Source organism: Rhipicephalus microplus, chromosome 2 (assembly GCF_043290135.1).
Source record: "Rhipicephalus microplus isolate Deutch F79 chromosome 2, USDA_Rmic, whole genome shotgun sequence".
In the NCBI taxonomy this organism is placed as follows: domain Eukaryota; kingdom Metazoa; phylum Arthropoda; class Arachnida; order Ixodida; family Ixodidae; genus Rhipicephalus; species Rhipicephalus microplus.
Genome location: NC_134701.1, coordinates 211,155,531 through 211,174,942, shown reverse-complemented (window position 1 = coordinate 211,174,942; position 19,412 = coordinate 211,155,531). Strand labels below are relative to the sequence as shown.

At 46.5% G+C, this 19,412-nt stretch overlaps 1 protein-coding gene across 5 annotated transcripts in view; it reads left to right on the top strand.

Moving 5' to 3' along the window:
• Nucleotides 1-19,412, top strand: part of LOC119170435 (sodium- and chloride-dependent glycine transporter 1) — a 115,562-nt gene that overhangs the window by 64,452 nt on the left and 31,698 nt on the right. For 2 of the 5 annotated variants that reach the window (XM_075875460.1, XM_037421603.2), the window contains exon 1: nucleotides 14,656-14,813. The exons of 2 other annotated variants lie outside the window; for them this stretch is intronic. In XM_075875460.1, the coding sequence (XP_075731575.1) occupies nucleotides 14,748-14,813 (66 nt within the window). In that variant the 5' untranslated portion in view covers nucleotides 14,656-14,747. Of the gene's footprint in view, nucleotides 1-5,692; nucleotides 6,108-14,655; nucleotides 14,814-19,412 lie in introns of those variants that run through there. One more of the 5 variants, XM_075875445.1, reaches the window with a different exon arrangement.

Sequence of the window (19,412 nt, the reverse complement as noted above, 5' to 3'; positions counted from 1 at the left end):
CGTTGTGTGAGAATCCGACAGGCGTCGCAGAGCCATTTGGTATGAATGGATGCCATGAGTGACTGCGACACTTTAAAGGTCGCCGCCTGGGGGTGTGTTAAGGCGTTGACAAAATTGCACTGCTCACATGGAAACGTGTCGAATGAGACGGGTGCTTAGAAACTACGCGTTAAAGGAACCAATCGCGGATGCCACGATCGTGATGCATTACTGAACTTTACCAAGAACGCTGCGAGAGCACAGTGGTAGATATAAAAGGCGTATTTGTTTTTAAAGCGCACAACGTATGTGACAGTGGCGCAGTGAAGAGCGTGCCCGGAATCTGCTGTCGCATACCCGGGAGTCGTGGGTTCGAAGTACATTGACGGAACTTTCTTCTAACCATGCGTATTTTTCGACGTCATTTCCGTGACGGAAATACGTCGCTGAAACCCTGACATAAGACGCTTTCATGTTAAAATAAAGCGCTTCTCGGACAGGATTAAAAAGTTTCTTTCCCGAGGATTTATTAATGGTGCCCTGGGCACTGAAAGTGCCAAAAAATATGTCGTGGTGTATGTTGACGTACGTCCTGCTAAATTTTGGAAGTCTAAGTAAAGAAATATACACTGCGGTGCTTTAAATAAGATAGATAGATGTTTATGTATGTTCCACGAAAAGCTCGAAGAGCCGCTCTAGGTCGCAGCTGTGAAGGTGATTCAGTGCAAGTGGGACGAATATGAGTCACGCATCACGTTGAGGCAAGCGTTTGTGCTTATATTTTCATTCGATTAGCATTTCGCCTACAACGACAGACGCTAATTGCCGTCCGTGCAGGGGCTGTCTTAAATTTTGTCAACGACGGATTGTCACGTTGACATGATATCAGGCGTTTGCCGTGCAGAGGCATATCGGAGCGACGTATCGCATCTGGCACTAGCGCACAGTGCAATATAAGCAGCGCAAGCTGGAGATTACGACGGATGTCGTGAGTCACGTGCAAGCTGACGTTCGAATTGAGTGGTTAGTACGAACTGCGAAGTAGGACCGCACGCACACAAACGGATGCGCGAGCTCAATAGATTTATTTTCACAAGCCGTAAAGCTGCGTTTCATAGCCACCTGAGTGAATTCTAGCTTGACAATTGTTTATTAAGTGTTACTTATTTACCGGTAATTTTTTTTTTCGAGAGGCTCTCTTAGTCAGTGAGTGAGTGCTCTCATATTTTTGACAGTCGCTTGCAGAAGTAGATTTCGCGCTGACATGTTCCTTTTGACCAAAGGCACCACTAACGTTAATAGACGGAAGTAACTATTCATATCATTGACATCACCATAACGTTATAATAATAATAATAATAATAATAATAATAATAATAATAATAATAATAATAATAATAATAATAATAATAATAATAATAATAATGGTTGAACGTCCTAAAACTACAGTATGATAAAGATAGACGCCGTAGTATATTGCTCCTGAAATGGCGACCTCCTGGGGTTCTTTAAGTTGCACTTAGATCTAAGCACACAAGCCCCATGCACTTTCTTCGCCATCGAGAATACCGCCGTCACCGCGGCCGGAATCAGATCTCATTATCAGAGATAATCACTGATAGCAGACTCAGCGATAACAATTTAAGGCTGCCACAGTCCATCCACCTATGTGTGCAGCTGTTTTGCTTGCAGAATGCATCTGCTGTACGAATTCCGCTGCGATGGGGTAAGTGACGACGCCAGAAAAATGTGACGTCAGAGCAGGAGTGAAGTTAATTTTTAATGAAAAGCCCCCTCATCTTCCCCCTTCCCAGATGGAGAAAAGTTCACTTACTTTCCAAAGGCCCATACTTTGTTGAAGTCAGTAATAGAAATTATGTGTGTTTAGTCGCCTGGTAGTTTGTTTTGTCCCTTCGCACTCCTAGTCCGTGCCAAAAGCTTCTTCTCCCAATGCTTTTCATCAATGCAGTGAAGCAATTTAGAAATTTTGCGGTTCAGATGACGCAATTGCTCTCAAAAAGTAAGCAAATCGCATTACAAACTGCTTTTGTAATTTTTAAAATTTAGTTGACTCCCGTAATTGGTTACAGCTCGTTGTACATCTTAACAGCACATTACTATTACTTCTTCAAGGTAATGAAGTTACTTCGGACGTACTCTTGCAGAAAGTTCATCATTTATGCGCTCACTTACGTGCATTTTATTTACCGCAGATGTACATTGAAACACCTCAGAGATTTGACCATATTCTACACTATTTATGTGCGGCATGCAAGTGAACTTTTCTTTATTCTTTTTCTTCCTTTTGACAGTTTTTTTTTTTGTGCCATAAGGAAAGTGACAAGCTACGTTTTGGTCAAAAGTAATGGCATATTTTCTAGACATTAGTCGATTTTGAAACAAGTCATTACATTACTAAATAATCAGCTTCATCAATCAAATATGAATGTTCAAGTTTTTCTATGAGGCTTTTTTAAATTTTTGTTTGTACTCGCCATTTGCCATAGCAATATATATATATATATATATATATATATATATATATATATATATATATATATATATATATATATATATATATATATATATATAGAGAGAGAGAGAGAGAGAGAGAGAGAGAGAGGGGTATGGGATATGGCCAGCACTGATGAAGGGAGGACCCCTCCCGAAACTGTTGGGAAATAAATATAACTATCCTTGTTGACAACGCTCCCGTTGTGCCATATCCCATACCTTCACGAAGACTAACTGGCCCATTGAATTATTACTCCCACTATATATATATATATATATATATATATATATATGTGTGTGTGTGTGTGTGTGTGTGTGTGTGTGTGTGTGTGTGTGTGTGAGAGAGAGAGAGAGAGAGAGAAAACAAAAAAGAAATTTATATAACAATAGACGCTTTTGTGACCAAACTGTGTCGTCGAAATCACGACACCTAGGTAACTTATATTTACTGAAATTCTAGAAGGAGTAACGGCAAATAGTGACTGTTTCTTTGCTAGACAACGACTTCAATCGCGGGAGTGCCGCGTAGGGGCTTTTAGTTTCTGTACTTCGTTTATTACTCCGATGAAGCTCCGAAGAAGGTACAACGGGAGACCTTGAAGTTCCGTAAAAGCAGAAAGTTGAAAAATGAAACAGCGCTGGCGCTTCATGCTCGAGAGATCAGAGAGTATGGGCCCTTTTGACTTGTCCGAAGAAAGATAAGTCCTAAAAAAGCACTCCTTTAGAAGCTTTCTCTCTTGAACATCAGCTAATCATCTTCAAGAGGGACTTGGAGCTATCCTCGGAATGAACTCGCAGGGAGGGTGTCTGTCTTCGACAAGAAGGTTTCTGTGCAGCTACAAGTTCACAAAACATCGAGAACGATACACAGAACAAGAAATGTTATAAATTAGCGTTGAAAGGGCAGCTGAGTTCCTAATGAACCTTATCAACCTAATACTGATCTTCGTTTTTTTTCATTAGGGTAATAGTGATTTGCCTGAAGCCCTGGATGACAACACTAGGTTGATAATTTATAGGCGTTTCATGCACATTAGCCTACTCTTAGGTAGTTTTCATGTACGCTTCAGCGGGTGTGAACATGCGATGGTCTTTCGTTTCAAATAATATATTATATTGAAGGCAACTTGCTTTCGGCCGCTGTTACATTTATAACAACTCGCCATTAAAAAATTGTTCTTGCCAAATGCTATGCGAATACGTCCACCTGAGCATTGTTCACAAATCTGTTAATGCACAAAGATTTGTGCGAACAGAAGCTGCAGCTAGCACTGTAACAAAAAAGACCATTTCAACAACGGGCAGTTGTTAACAATGCCCCTCCGCGTTGGTCTAGTGGCTAAGGCACTCGGCTGCTGACCCGCACGTCGCGGGATCGAATTCCGGCTGAGTTTCGGATGGAGGCGAAATTGTTGTCGGCCCGTGTGCTCAGATTTGGGTGCGCGTTAAAGAACCCCAGGGGGTCTCTCATAATCATATGGTGGTTTTGGGACGTTAAACCCCACATATCGATCTATTAAAAGTTATTAACAGTAAAACATTCATTAATGTGGTCCCTCGTTCGGTGCAGAGGAGATGTGTATGTGAACGTACGATATGTTCGCGAAGCTGACACTGGCAATTTTCGAGACTATCTTTGGGGTGTAGTTCTGCCACGCACCGATCGTTATCGGCACTGACGCTTCAGCAAGGGAGTGTCGCGTGCCACGTGAAAGCGTGCACGTGAATATATGCGCGTCGCCAAACAGTTCGCGTGTCACGCGTCGTCGGAGTGTTGACAAGCAGCGCTTTGGCTGGCGGCTCGTTTCTGTCGAGAGTTTTCGCCGCCTCCTTATCAGTCTGGAGTCAGCGTATGCAAACCCTTTCGGAAACAGCCTCGCCCGATAACAAGGCCACTGTCACAAGCACTTTCTGTAGCGTATTCTTGGCCCATATTTTGTAACGACTGCTTTCTTTGTCCGTTGTTTTCCATGTTTGCCGCCCGGCTCGATCAATCTTCGTTGTTATCGTTGGGAATCGATTACTCGGTGCGATGGAGAATAAGCTAGGGATGAAATAGAAAGCAATGTATTGTTATGAAGAGTGCCGCATGACCGCAGTAATGTTCGTTCTTTATTTATCTGACACAGTACATTTTTTCCCGTGAAACGTTATCTTATCGTTCGTTACACGTCTCAGTACGTCAGGTAGGACAAACGTGGAGGGGAAAAAAATAGCATGTGTGTATATCGCGAGTGATTTACTGTTGTACTCCTCCGAATGACACAATATCTTGTTTTTGTTTTTGTAGTTACTCTGCTGCCCTTTCAAGCGAAACCCACCTTTAACATATCACAATTCTGTGTATACTGTGAATGCTGTGAATCATTGTTTTATATATCGCGATTGCTTTACGGATTAGAAACGTCTCGCCAGTTCCTGTATGGAAGTTGAGGCTACGGGTTCGGCATCCTCCATTTGCTACAGGAAACCACGAGAAGGGTTTTTCCGGTGCCCGTTGCATTGATCTCTTTCTTGGTGACAGCAGATGAGTGGAAGCTTCACAGAAAGAGCAGTGTATCACAATGGCGAGCGCTCTTTCGCTTACATCGAACACAGAGTCCTGATTGGCTAACATGAGCCCTGCTGTTCAATGAGCGCTTGAGTTCACCTAGCGGTACGCCCAGCACGTCACTCGATATGAGTATGATGAAAAAATGAAATTATATATACAGTGTGCAACAGACACAGAACGTACACAAAACACACACAAACACTCAAGCACATTTAAATATCTTAACACTGAGGCAGCGATTCAGGGTGAAGATGGAAGCTTGATATGATGAAAAATTATTGAGTACAAGTTGGTGGCTGCTTGTCGTAACGTTGGCACCAGCAACACATCCTGCTCAAACATTTTTCGTATCAGAAGACAATCAAACATCATCGCTCTCGATCTATAAAGTGCACCGTTGGTGTCTGTTCATGGGGCAGGAACGTCATTTGGCTTAGGACAAAAATGTATCCGATGGAAGCTGAGTATTTGGCGATTACCGAACGCTAAGCCTGCAAGAGCAGAGCCCTGAAGGCGTCACAGCACCGCGAAGAGTTTATGGCGCGAAGCACGATTCCTCCGAATGTTGAGGATTTTGTTCTTCTTCTTGCAATCGCAGGAAGAACTGGGAAGGTCGGTGCTCTAATTCGCGTTTCCTTTTAGTTCAACTTCACTGCATCACACTTGACCTCTTGTTTTGATTTTTCTTTGACGAAAAACTTCATCATCCTGTGGGAACTTATTTTGTTCTTTGTTCAGCGGGATCGAGAAGGGGTGCGGTTTCCTCGTTCTATCGCGTCTTCTATACTTGAAGCACCATTCCCCTCCCATCGCTGCATCCGCACAAGAACGTGCATACATGCTTCCCGGATTGACGTTGTGTCGAATGTCGCTTAGGCTAGGGCTTCTCGTGCCGCCGCCTGCCCTCAATGGTATTGTGCGCCACAGCACCTATAGATCTCGCGTCGTCAGTGAAAGTATCCGCGTGCATTTGTTTGTTGTTGAGTTCCCGCGCATGCCCCAGGAAACGTTGATTATGGGCGGTGAATCTGTTCGTGCGATGAAATCGAGTACCCCAATTGTAAGTAGACCATGCATTCTTCCTTTTTTTTTTTGCCATCAAATCCGCGTTAAGAAATTTCGCGTGCGCCATCCTGGCTGTTGATTGTTACAGTCACTTAAGGCCAAAACGAACGAGTAATTTCATCACCGGATTTATCACACTGTTATTTTCCAGTTATCAGTTGCCTCTTTTTCTCTTACGAAACGCTTCCGGTCAAGCATCTGCTTCCTATTTTCCACGTATTCATAAAGTGAGATTTAAAAAAAAGTAACGCTGCCTTGAAATCAGGGACCATAATTCAAATACGCGACATGTATATCCGATCACATATCCGATTGAAAGGTGCAGCACTTCCATCGGTCAACAGTTAATGTTGTCTCTCAAACAACGCATACCTTCTTCATTGGAGTGAATGACAACGCGAAAAGTCGAAGATGCGCAAGACTACGAACAGACCGAGTACAAGTCAGAGGGAAAGAAAAGTCGCAGTCGAATCGGGTTGGGCGTGCGAGGAACGGCAAGTTTGCAGCTGCTGCCTCTGCTTGGTTTCGTCACGGAAAAAAAGTGTAGCAGTCGCAAAGCACGTGTAAAAAGCGCATCGCGTAGCCGAACTTGGCCAAACGCGGAGGCAGGAATGAAGATGGATGGACGCGACAACGCCAAACGCAGCAGCGCATGACGTCGTCGGGTTCGAGGGTGGAACACTTTCCGATAGGTTTCGTCACAGGCTGACTTTGCGCACGAAGACGCTTCGAAAGCTTCTTTCTCGAGATCCTTAACGAGACTCTGTAAATAGCCTTACTGGGCCACTTCACATCGATTAAAGGCTTTACGATGGCTAATCTGGAATGTTTTCATTACTCAGTTTTGGTTTGTTATATCTAGTTCGTTAGTTTTCGTATTCAAGTATCATGTTTTTGATTAGCAGTGGGGCCTATGGTGTAGAAGCGCGTTTTTTTTTCTTTTTGATGCAGATGCTCTTTAATGAACCAAATATACCTGAGCCCTCCACTACAGTCGTGTCTCCTAATCATATCAATATTTTGGCGTGTAAATCGGAACCATAGCCAAATGAAAGGGAGATTGGGATGCCGTTGCGGCCAACTCCCTTCTCCCGAAATTGGAGTGGAGGGTGTCGTTTTAATGAGAACAAATAATAAACATAGGCGTTTTCAAGGCCTTCAACAAGTGGACTGCCCCTCGAAAAAAATTTCTGGCTACGGGCCTGATGTAAATCCTTAGCAACTATATAATGAGGTTGTCTCTATAGAATCACACATATCGAGCTTGTTTTCATCGTATATAAGGCCGAAACGGCACACATTTTACGAATACAGATTGGACCTCGTGTTCCTTCTGTCTTCTTCAGTTTGTGCTGTAAGTTTTCGCCTTATGAGCTTTTAGGCCAATAGCCTATAGGAACACGGTCTGTGGAGTTTCGACGGGTACAATATATCTCAAAGTATATACTCACGCGCGCTCGTTTCTGTAGCGTATCCCCACGCGCACTTCCAATTTTTCTTTTCGACATTGAGAGATGGGGTTGTTCAACGCACACTCGTCGTTTTTGCCGTCAATTCCAGACGCAGGGAGGGGTGAAAGCTTCTCGGGGCGCCAAGAAGCACATTGCCTTCGCGACATATCGAGGTGACACGACCGATCGTGTGTATCAATATATTGGGCCGGTATACACGCGTAATGACGTCAAAGATGCTGCACAGTGAAAAAAAAATTGATCTTTAAGAAGGAAAGAAAAAAGGATAGAAGGTAATGGAGAAGATAAAGTAGGCACGTTGCCAGGTCTTGTCGATTGGGCTACAGTCGACGGCGATATCATAACCAGCGGGTCGAGTGTTTCATCCACAACCAGCGTGTCGCGTATTGCGTAACAAGGCACCCTCTGACGGGGACCACACGTCGCTGGCGGGCGGCAACGGCAGTCATTAGACGTGATTCGCTTGCTCCGCGGGTCTCACTAAAACGGTGCAGCGTGACTGGGACTTCGCAACCTATGGGTGCAGCGTGGCGAGCCGATGCACAGAACTCGGGTAACATTGCTCCGCCGCAGTGTTTGCGCACCCACTCTGCATGCACCCACGTGCAGATGTCTTATTCCGGAAAACGCAGCCCTTGGTTGACGCAAGAGCGACATAGTGTCGTCCTCGATCATCCTGTCAGGAGGCGTGATCGATATAAACGGGAATAAATCGTATCATTCGAGTTTAATCACACATGAATGCTTTATTGCCTACACTTCGAGGAAGTGGGGAGGGGGGAGACGATTATGTAAGCGCATGACACGTGCGCTACAAGTAACTCGCAGTATTCCGACTTCTTTTTCAGCAATAGGCCTGTCAATTTACCCTAATGGGATTGCGCTCGGTTTGTTACCCTTTCCGTGAATCCGATCTCAACTTGTTTTTTTTTTACATCTTTACGTAAAATGAGGTATACTACATTGTTGGAGAGGCGAGAACGCACAAGCTCATATTACGTCCTACAACACCATGGCGAGCTGCCATTGGTTTTTTTTTTCGCTTTTTGTTTTCCGAGGTCTGTGTCAGACTAAGATCGAAAGTAAAAATCACATGTCGATAAGATGTATTATAAGACACCGACAGGTGCTCACTTTACTACCTCGATAGCTACAGTAGATAAATACATACAAGTGCACTATCGACATGTAAGGTATTTCAGCTGCGACAGGAGTACACCTGCGCCTTTCGAGCCGTGATCACGTGAACTGTCTTTCAGGCGCCGTGAGTTGATCGGGTACGACATGACTCTGGGAATCGCGGGAGACCACGAAAACGGCATACAGTTATAGACACCACACGCAGTGATAATGGGGGGATATTATACGCGTGCGAGATGACGAGGAATAATCTATAATGACGCCAATGTAACGACAAGATTATGACATTTGGGCGCCTAAGTCACCGGACACACACGCGTCGTTTTGTAAGAATCACCCAGAAAAAGAACCCAAGCCCAAGAACGTGGCAAAAAAATAATAATAATGGCGTCAGGACAGGATGGGAGCTTCGCGAATCAATGTGCTCGAATAGGGGCTTCGAGCTCTGTATACTTACGCGCGTGTCGAAAGTTCTTGCGACTCATCGTTTCGAAACCGTTAATTGGCTTATGTCACGGGATATTGGCTGTCCTCCAAGATCCGTTGCGCAAGCATCTTACTCCCGACCTTGGTTTGAAAGACCCCAGTTTGGCGCAATCTATAGCGACTACATCGTATTATTACGTTTGTGAAGCATTCAGTGAAGTTTGTGCGTAGAAAAAAAAAATGAATGGGAGCGCAGCATTGGCAGTTCTTTCTCGAATACACGATTCTCTATAGCGAATTCTTGAAACGATCGATCCCGAATATCAATGCACACGGATTTGTGGTCGTTTTTGTGTTTATTTTCATTCTGGGTGGTGTTAAAAGCATACCGGCGCTTAGAGAGTAGAAAGGACAGGACTTTTTTTTCTATTTGTAAAGCAAATAATGCAGACATGATTAAGGAGTAAATACAGGATGAACGGTTCAATAAGAGGGGCTGATTTGATTGTACGTTGCTCGTGCGTTTCATTATGCAGATATAGGCTCATAACTTATGCGATATTTCCCAAGCTTGCTGCTGCACTTGTTTAAAGAAGTGCACCATAGTGTAACAGTGCTCGCCTGTTGACCCTGATGTCGCGAGTTCGATCCCAACCACGGCGGTACCATTTTGATGGAGGTGAAATAACAGAGGATGTATTGATGCAATGCCAGTGCACGTCAAAAACACCAGACGGTCAAAATTTCCGGAGCCCTCCACTACGGCGTCTCTCATAATCATATCGTGGTTTCGGAACGTAAAACCGAAGATATTCTTGTTGTTTAAAGAACCGTGTGATCATTTCATTGCCTTCGTTTACCCTTGTGAAGAACTTGGCGAATATTTCTTTTCGATGTTCATGATTCGTCTTCTTTTTTATGTTGTTGCTTTTTCATTTGGCATTGCTTCTGTCACGCGGAGAGAGAGGAGTGTACGGACGGCGCCAATAAAGGCACTGACCTCTGCCGCAAAACATGCATATCAACGAAAGAACAGAATGTATAATGGGGCGCGCATGAGCCCGACTCTTTAAATAGCGTCCAGAAGGCAGCGCTCGACAAGAAAAGGATGGGAAAATGAATTTTGAAAATGTGGATGCACGGAAGAACCAGACAAGAGGTCGGCGATCGTCTCGGAATGCCGATAAGAATTATTGCACGCGCTCCAGGGTTCGCCCCCTTTCTTTACACTCTTCCCAATGTTCTCTCGCTCCGGGAAAACCGGGAAGTCTTTCTTCCTGGCGCCCAACTTCGCATTCTTCGTTTGTAAGTCGTCTGGTTCGCTTTCGTTCGCTCCTTAAGTGTATCCAGGGGGCAGGGCTACACGCAAAGCAGTCCCAGGAAAGCAAGAAAGATGACGCCCGATTTCGGTGGCTCCGCTTTGCGCGAAACAAATGAACTCCGCGTCGGACGGGTTCGATCAATGACTTGGCGCGTCGTCTGGATGGGCCGAAGATAAGCTACGCGGTGCAGCAGACGCCATACCGCTGCTGTACCTCCGGTGTGTGGCGCATTCCTTTCTACCAGACGGGACGTGCTCTGACGCAAGCTCACATGGAGCGTGTTCTCATGTCTCTTCTGCTCTCTACGGAGACCATGCACAGATAGTCGGTGCCGGTGACCTTACCCTGAGGAACGACGGCCTTGGGCAAGTAGTCTTCTGGTCGAACGAAGAGTTCTTGATCGCGTGCCCTGGTCACTTTTCCACGGATGATTCGCGGGGGGCGGGAAAGGATTCAAGTTTAAAGAGAGAGAAACATGCACGTGCGCAAAAAATATCGTTGAATTGATGAACGATCTTGTCTGTATGCGTGTATGTACGCGCGCAACCTTCAACCACTGAGCCATAGTGCGTGCAAGCCGAACAGGGCGCAGTGACCCCTAGAAGCGGCTTGAACTTCCTACGACGCCTACTGGGTGATCGACCTTCACCTCTCTGTTCGTGCGCCTGAGCATCGCCTTGAAGGGAGAGGGTGTGTTAAACACACGAAGCTCTGCCCGAATTCGTCTGGTTCGGATAACGATCTACGGTTTTAACGCATTTCGTTTAATCACGGGGGCTCATCTGTACGGCATGTTTTCAAGCGGATTATTTCTTTCGCTCGTGCTGAGAGACGATGTTCAATGAAGAAAGCCATTACAAAAAAGGAAAAGCGAGGCAGCCGCGGTATGTTTCACAATCGAGGTCCTGGTTCGACTGTGCGTTGGCATTGCTCGCCGTTGTGGCCATTTCCTTACCGATGCGCTCGATCACTATCCAGTAATCGTGTCTGCGGCCTTGGCGTTTGTGTAGTGCAAGGACAAATAAAAATGCTAATGCGTATGCTGCACTAAGTGGTGCGAGGTCGATTGATTGATTTGTAAGGTTTAACGTCTTAAAACCACCATATGATTATGAGAGACGCCGTATATAGTGGAGGGCTCCGGAAATTTTGACCACCTGGGGTTCTTTAACGTGCACCCAAATCTGAGCACACGGGCCTACAACATTCCGCCTCCATCGGAAATGCAGCCGCCGCAGCCGCGATTCGAACCCGCGACCTGCGGGTCAGCAGCCGAGTACCTTAGCCACTAGACCACCGCGGCGGGGCATTGGTGGTGGTGCGAGGTCGTCACAGTAGCGTCTCCGGCGAGGACGCTGAAGAATGCTGTCTGTCTGTCTGTCTGTCTGTCTGTCTGTCTGTCTGTCTGTCTGTCTGTCTGTCTGTCTGTCTGTCTGTCTCTGAGAGAGAGAGAGGAACCAACCTGAGTTGTTCACCCCGCTGTTTCGTTGGCTACGCCTGAGTGGTTGACATCGTTGACAGCGAAATCAGCGAGCATCTTTAAAATCCTAAGATTGGCGTTTCCTGTGGAGAGTAAGGCCGCTCTATTCTAAAGGCATCAAAATATTTTTGCAAGCACGAACTTACAGTGTCTAATCGGTATCGGATGCATTTCCTTAGGTGTATACGCATCGGTATGTACTCTGGAATCTCGAACCAAGCTCTCGAATCGAACACTTTGAGTCACTACTACTATTCGATTCGTACAAGAATATGAAAATGTTCGAACATCCTGAACGACTATTCGGGGCAACAGCACACGGTACTTTGAGCAAACGGAAATAAGTGAATTTGCTACACAGTATGTATGGTCCACTTGAAAAAGATTGGCGGATGACAGACTGTCACGTGCAACGGTAAAAGAAATGCGAGCATTGTCTACCGGAATCATATGCTAGGAGCAGGAGCGGTGAGCAGCAGAAAACGTAAAACGAGTCGATTTGGCAATCCGACGACAAGTGAACGGACAGTTCGATACTTCCTCGAAGCTCGATCGGTTTCCCGATCGTCTCACGATTGCAGGCGGACATCGTGATCGGTTTCTCCGATCGTCTCACCAGTGCAGGTGGACATCACGATTTCCACCGCGTGACGAAGGGCGAAATATAATGCATTGAAACTGGTTTTATAAAGGTTGTGTTACACGCCTATGTGGTTTCATGCTTAGGGACATAACTTCCGCTCATGACGAGATCGCAGGTTCAATTCCCATCCCCGGCTACTTGACGTAGATAGTATCAAGGTGGGCGATAGAGTGTTCGTGTACTTTGACGTACGAGCCTGCGTATGTTGAAAAATATTGGTTTAAAGCCCTGCATTACAACGCCAGTCCCAACTTTAAAGTTCGCAGGTGCGGGGCGTTACAATATACTGTTTACAATTTTATGATGTTATTGCATGATCTCATGAACAACATTTAATGGTAAAATAAATTTTTGAAAATTGAATCCTTGACATTTTGTAACCAGCCTAACTTTCCCTTTATTTTCGGCATTCCATCAAACTATATATGGATATGTGTTTACTGTAACAATTGGTTGTAGCATTTTTCTTCTTATGAACCACGTGCTATAAACGTGCACAAGGCACCCTGCGAGTCTGTTCTCAGAAAAGGCTCTTAAGTACCCATTACATCTCATAAGCTTGTAAGCATGCATTGAACGAAATGATTGTGTTATGCTTTTGTAACGAGTGTGTTTGAAAAAAAAAGAAAACAAGAAATAACGTCGCTTTGTTAACACAAGTGTAGTGAGTGATACTGAGGAATGTACCTGGTGCTCATATGTTTGTTTGCCTTCACGGGGCAAATAATTCCGGAACAAAGTGGCAAATGTAACGCATACATATCTCGGGCGCACCCTTGTTGCAGTCGCTGTCGCGTATCACTGGTCAAATCAGGCATCGCGGTGATTGCGTTTTTTGTCAGTAACCTCGTGGTAGTGACATACAAGCCGTAACAGCGTGAGCATCGCTATTTGTGTTTCTTTGTTCGCTTGTGTGGGCTTTCGTAGCTAATACACGCAAAATACGGATATATATAGGCTGACGCATTCCTTCTTTTTTCCGACGTTAACTGATTCTTCCTTATTGGAGGCTGTTGAGACGAAACCTAACATTTTCCTTAATGATGGTCATTCCGGACGACGCGGACAAAACGTGACCGGAAATGTGTCATCGCTTTCAGAAAGAGCGACCAGCGAATTTCTGTGGTAAAGTTCGTGCGTACGCCCCGCCGCGGTGGTCTAGTGGCTAAGGTACTCGGCTGCTGACCCGCAGGTCGCGGGTTCGAATCCCGGCTGCGGCGGCTGCATTTCCGATGGAGGCGGAAATGTTGTAGGTCCGTGTGCTCAGATTTGGGCGCACGTTAAAGAACCCCAGGTGGTCGAAATTTCCGGAGCCCTCCACTACGGCGTCTCTCATAATCATATGGTGGTTTCGGGACGTTAAACCCCACAAATCAATCAAAGTTCGTGCGTATGTATACAACGGATGTTCGGTCGCATCGCGACAACGAACAGAAATGCGCGTCGGTGTGCGTCGTCTCTCGGAACACTGCAGTGTTTCTACTACGTGCGTGCATCGTCGTACAGATACCTCGAAAAAAAAAGGAAGGAAGGTGTCGTAGAGGTGAAATCGACATACCGCTTCGCACCCCTCACACATTGTTGACGCTTGTTATCACGTGATTGTGACGCCAAACGAACACTCCGCGGCGCTGAAAGAAGCAACGCCTCCTACGGAGAATGTGATCAAAGATTTATCCGGCACTGTGCGAATTAGACTGTCTTTTTTTTTTTGAGCTTTCGCTTTCCTTTCTTTCGTGACCGATGTGAGAAGGGAAAAAAATGAGGCAGCCATATATACTTGCGCTTTTCGAAATGAGTGACATTTTTCACTTTCGTCGAAGAGGCATGTGATCGAGCGAATTCTCTGGGAGCCGAACGAAAAATAAGAATAAAACGAATCTATCTGTGTGCGTAGTTTCTGCCGCATGCCAAAGGCGCCGTGGAGAGGGCATGCAAGAAATACTGCGGGCCTATTGGCTAGACGAGAGGTGTGTGCTCGAGCCCTGCGGCTGCAAAGAGCCCGACGATTTGTCGAATCGGCTGCTGACTCGTGGATGCCGAGGTGAAGAAGGCATAAAAGGACCTCTCCGCGAAAGTGCCGCGCAGGCTCGATAAAATTTGTTTTCCCAATCGTGTTCTTTGTGTACATATACAGCGGCGCCGCTTCCTGATGCGTGACTTCTTCAGATTCAACACTCGCGGTCACGTGACCAAGCACGGGAAATGGCAAGCACTGGTAATGTTGTCACTTCTGCTTACTATGCGATGCGCAATATCCAAACGTACACGCGGTAGCCCTTAAGTGGGCACGACCTTACACCACATGAAAATGAAGCAGCAGAAAATAACAGAATAAGGGGCGGTGATTGGAAATAAGAGTTAGAACCAATATGCGGGAGCTATAAGCTCTGCCAGGTGCACTGACTACGAGACGGAAAACTTATTTGGTGATCACCTCGGAGTGCAGACGTTCGTCTTCTATTGTGAAGCGTGAAATGGTGGTGGTGGTGACAAGGTATGTACATGAGATCCCTTGTCAGTAACTGGCACACATCGATACGCTTCCCGCTCAGGACGAGGAGTGTGCCGTGTTCGTACATTGATCGCTGCATTATTTGTACTGTGGCCGAGCCGTTGCGACGTGCCTATGTTTAGGTGCCGTCGGTCGCATTTCCGTGGTTTTCAAGAACAAAAAAGGGCCCATGTGGAGGTGGGGGGAGTCAGAAATTTCTAGGCCACGCAGCCATAGGAATGCATACGATAGTGGCCTGAGAACTTTAGAACAGTCCTTAGTTTAGAGGTAGAGAAACCGAGGTGGTGGAAACTAAGCCCAAGTGCCCTTACTAGGTCGTGCTTCAGAATCACATCGGTGTCGCGACCCGTAAAACCCGGGAAACCCGTGCTTCAAACACTCGCGTATCGTGGTTCACTGGCTGCTATATAGAGCTATACACAGAGTGGGAAAGCAAACGAAACTTCCAACGCACAACCACCCTTCTCTAAACACGCGGGTGGTCCACCGCTTTGCGCAGCGCAGCTGTGCAGTTGCCTTTAGCTTCCTTTGGCTTCGAGTGCGTGTGTACCCGTAACCCAGATGCGGTCACACAAACAAACCTTTCTCCGCGCCGCACATTCAGCGCGAGTGAGTGGGCCGCGGCATGCGTGCATACGATTGTCAGCTTTGACGTCAAGGCTGACGCCTCCCTGACACGCGGACGCTTGCGAAGATGGACTCTCGTGCGAAGGACTTGCAATGCTGCCGCCTCTGTAGCGCAGCCATGCACGTCCGTCTGTCCGCGTGACATTTTGTTTGAAAACACCCATCACATCACGGGAAGTAAGAGGGCATCGAATCGCGGACCTGCGAACGCCAGCCTCGCCTCCCTTCGACACAGCCTTGTTCGCCTCTTTGACCAAGCGGCGTTCTGTTGAGCGTGATTAAATTTGATTTTGTTACGAGGAATCGCGGACTCGAAAGAAGCGCGTCTGCTGTCGCCCCCCCCCCCCCCCATCATCAAGGAGTTAACCTTTTAACTCGCCACTCACGAGTGTTGTATAGAGCCTCGCTTTTTAACCGAGCGCGTTCGCTTCGTCCGAACCGTGCGCTCCGTCCAAACACTGCGCATGACGCACGCGTGAGGTCGCGGCTGTGTGCACAAGCGGACCTCGCTGAATGACGTGCGAGATAATTGAGCCGATTTGCATAAACGTACGTCGCGCGCGTGATGCGTGCGAAACGTGACCACGTTTCCTCGAGTTTTGTATACATACACGAAAGAGCGTGTAAGTGGTCCGAGACTTTTGAACCTTCACTGCGTAGAGCTGAACGCATACTATAAACAACGTGCAAAAGCAAAAAAAGAGGGAGGGGGGGGGGGGTAGAAAAGAAATACGTGAAGCATTTCGCCGACTACTGATAGCACCTAAACCAAAATGGCGATGATCGGTTGCATAGCTAAGGGCTCAATAGTTGCATCTAGCGTATCAGAAATTACCCGAGTTTGCTCTCCAATGAAATAAGATGGTCGCTATAAGAACCGAAGATGCCATTATGCATGAGTTCTGAAACGGAGTGTCAGAACAATAAAACTACAGCTGGAAAAAATGATGCTCCTATTCTTGTGCAAACGTCGTTCCTATAGCCGAATAATGTATGTGGAAGACTGCATGCTTTCGATAAGAGTGGCTCATACACTTATCCCCAGTTACACATAATTGTTATATGCATCCAAAGAATAGAATACTTGAATAATGTATGGAACATTGGCATGCTGTAAAAACAAGATACATTGCTAAATATTTCCCACTTCCTGTCGCTGCAACTGAACGAGAGTATAACAGTGTAAGCTACATTTTTTGTAAAAAAAAATGTCCCTTCTTGCGTCACGCACTGACGCAACTTTCATGGACGACTAATCTCGATTCCAAATCTAGTTAGCCTTGCGCCACGTATTTCGCTTCTGCATAGGTGCAGCTGCCACGATTCACCCAGCCTCTGGACTGTCGTCAAAGCATAAATGACATGACCCGAGAATTCGCTCACGATGTCTGCGTAGACCAAACTGCATGCAAGCGTGTTTCTTCTGCCGCTCCACATCTCTGTATTGTCGCCAGGATATCTCAATCGCGTACGATCGCAGTGTCATCAGCATACGACAGTCGGAGCACGACCATTGTAGATGTGATTGCGCGTTGCGATTGCACTTTGTGTGATTATACAAATCAGGATGAAGTTCAAAGTGAAACTTTTTTTTAATAAGTCTGAGGAAGTCGTTAGTTGATGGCAGTTTTCATAACCTGCTGATATCTTTTACAGATGCCTACACCGCGTATGACGCAGAATTATGGTCCTTAATAGGGTCTGCTGTATGCTGTTAGTACCCCTAATCTATGAGTAGTTCTCTTCTTTCTGGCATTTCTTCTTATGGGTCTGCTGGCTAGGGTGTCGGTCCGCTGACCCTTAGGTTGCGGGTTCGATCCTGGTTGCAGCGTTCGCATTTCGATAGAAGCGAAGTGGTATACTGTGCAATGTCAGTGCACGTTAAAGATCACCAGGCCCTCCACTACGGCATCAGTCATAACCATATCGTAGTTTGGGGGCGTAAAACCTTACACGTTAGTATTATCTTACCGCGGCCTGCCTCGTGAGTCATCAGAGAGACATTCGGAAAGCCGGAGAACTACGGCGGTGTTAAGGATTCGAAGCCGTGTCACACGAGCCGTTAGTTAGCAAACTATACGGCTTTGTCCTGACGTGAACTTGGATGGCAGCCAGGCACGTGTAAGCGACGCGCTTGTACTGTATACACGTACACGATGACATGCCTCAGTATATTATGTCGAACGTGTATGAAGCTCCAACTAAATGCATCGGGCAAACGACAACTTCGGATGAATAGATAGAAACCACACGACAGCGGCTACCACGTGATGCCTATTTCGGCAGCGTTCGCAGTGTGTACGTCGCTCGTATGTGGTCGTGCACCACTACCACGCGGGAATTGCGGGCTGAAAGGCGTTCAACACCACAATCTACTAAATAAAGAGAATGAGCTGTGTGCAGGTGATGGGCGGCAAGAGCTCTATGGCCTTATATGGAAAACACAAGCGGACTATTGGCGCGGTGTCTATATATGACAATCGCCCTACGTCACCTCCTGCCGCCGACGGCCTTCGACGACAGTGAAGCTCTGACTTACTGGACCTGCTCTATGCAATCTACAGACGCCGACAACATCTCTCGCAAGTGTACCCCATCCTCGGACTCCAGTGACCGTGCTTCCATCTTTCCTGTCTCTCCTATCCCCTCAGTTTGTTGTTGCTTCTTCTTCCTCTTTTCTATACCTTTACTTCTACCCTTTTTATCCCTCCTCACCCCCATCCCTTGTGAGCCCTGTGGCGGTGTCGCTCACTGAAGCAGACAATAGCGGGACTCACTTTTCTCTTCCTTTCTCTTTCTCAAGAACCACTCGCAGTGATACGTGTGGGCCCCGTATTAGTAGCGCATAGCCAGCAAAGTCGACGCCGAAAGTTCCATGCCTTACTCCTGAAACACGTCTTCCTGCGCTTGACGCTTCATAAGAACCACATTGCTGGCGGAGCCAAGGAGCGGGATGACGATAGTTATAGCGCGAGAACAAAACGACGACACAGAGCGGGGTTTTGGGGATGAATGTTTGCATGTGTACATGCGCACGCACACGTACAAACGCACGCACGAGTGAATATGCGTAAAAGATGGTTTAAAGTTGGTGATGTGGCTCGTAGACAAACTATATACGCACAGAAACACTATAGAATGGTATAACCACTCTCCCCACTTCCGCTCCCCTACGAAAAAAAAAAATTCGCCCCGAAAACGATCCCTACATTGCTAGCCGTAAGCATACTCGTCGTTTCTAAAGATTGAGAGCGTTAATCTTCTGTAAGTTTGAGCCTGCTTCGCTTCGGCCGGCGGGAATGGACGTCGCAGACCTTCTGCGGTGGTGCACAAAGAAGAAACGGCAACTAGCCGAGGTCCTCCGGCGCTAAACCGGTGCCTCAGCGGGGAAAAAAAAGCCTACTGTGGATCTTATAAGTCTGGCAGCTTGGGCTAGTTGGTATGACATGGCGATAGTTGTAGCGTCTGAACAGAACGACGCCAAAGAGACAAGTGTCCTTCGTGTCCTTCTTGTCTCTGTGTCGTCGTTTTGTTCTCGCGGTATAACTACTGTGGAACGTTTTCTCGCCTTGTTCGCTGTCCTCTTTCTTTCGCGTGGAGTGCCTCGAGAGACAGAAGGATAAAAGCCGCCACCACCACATTCCAGTTGGACACCTTCCCGTGTTTCTCGAAACT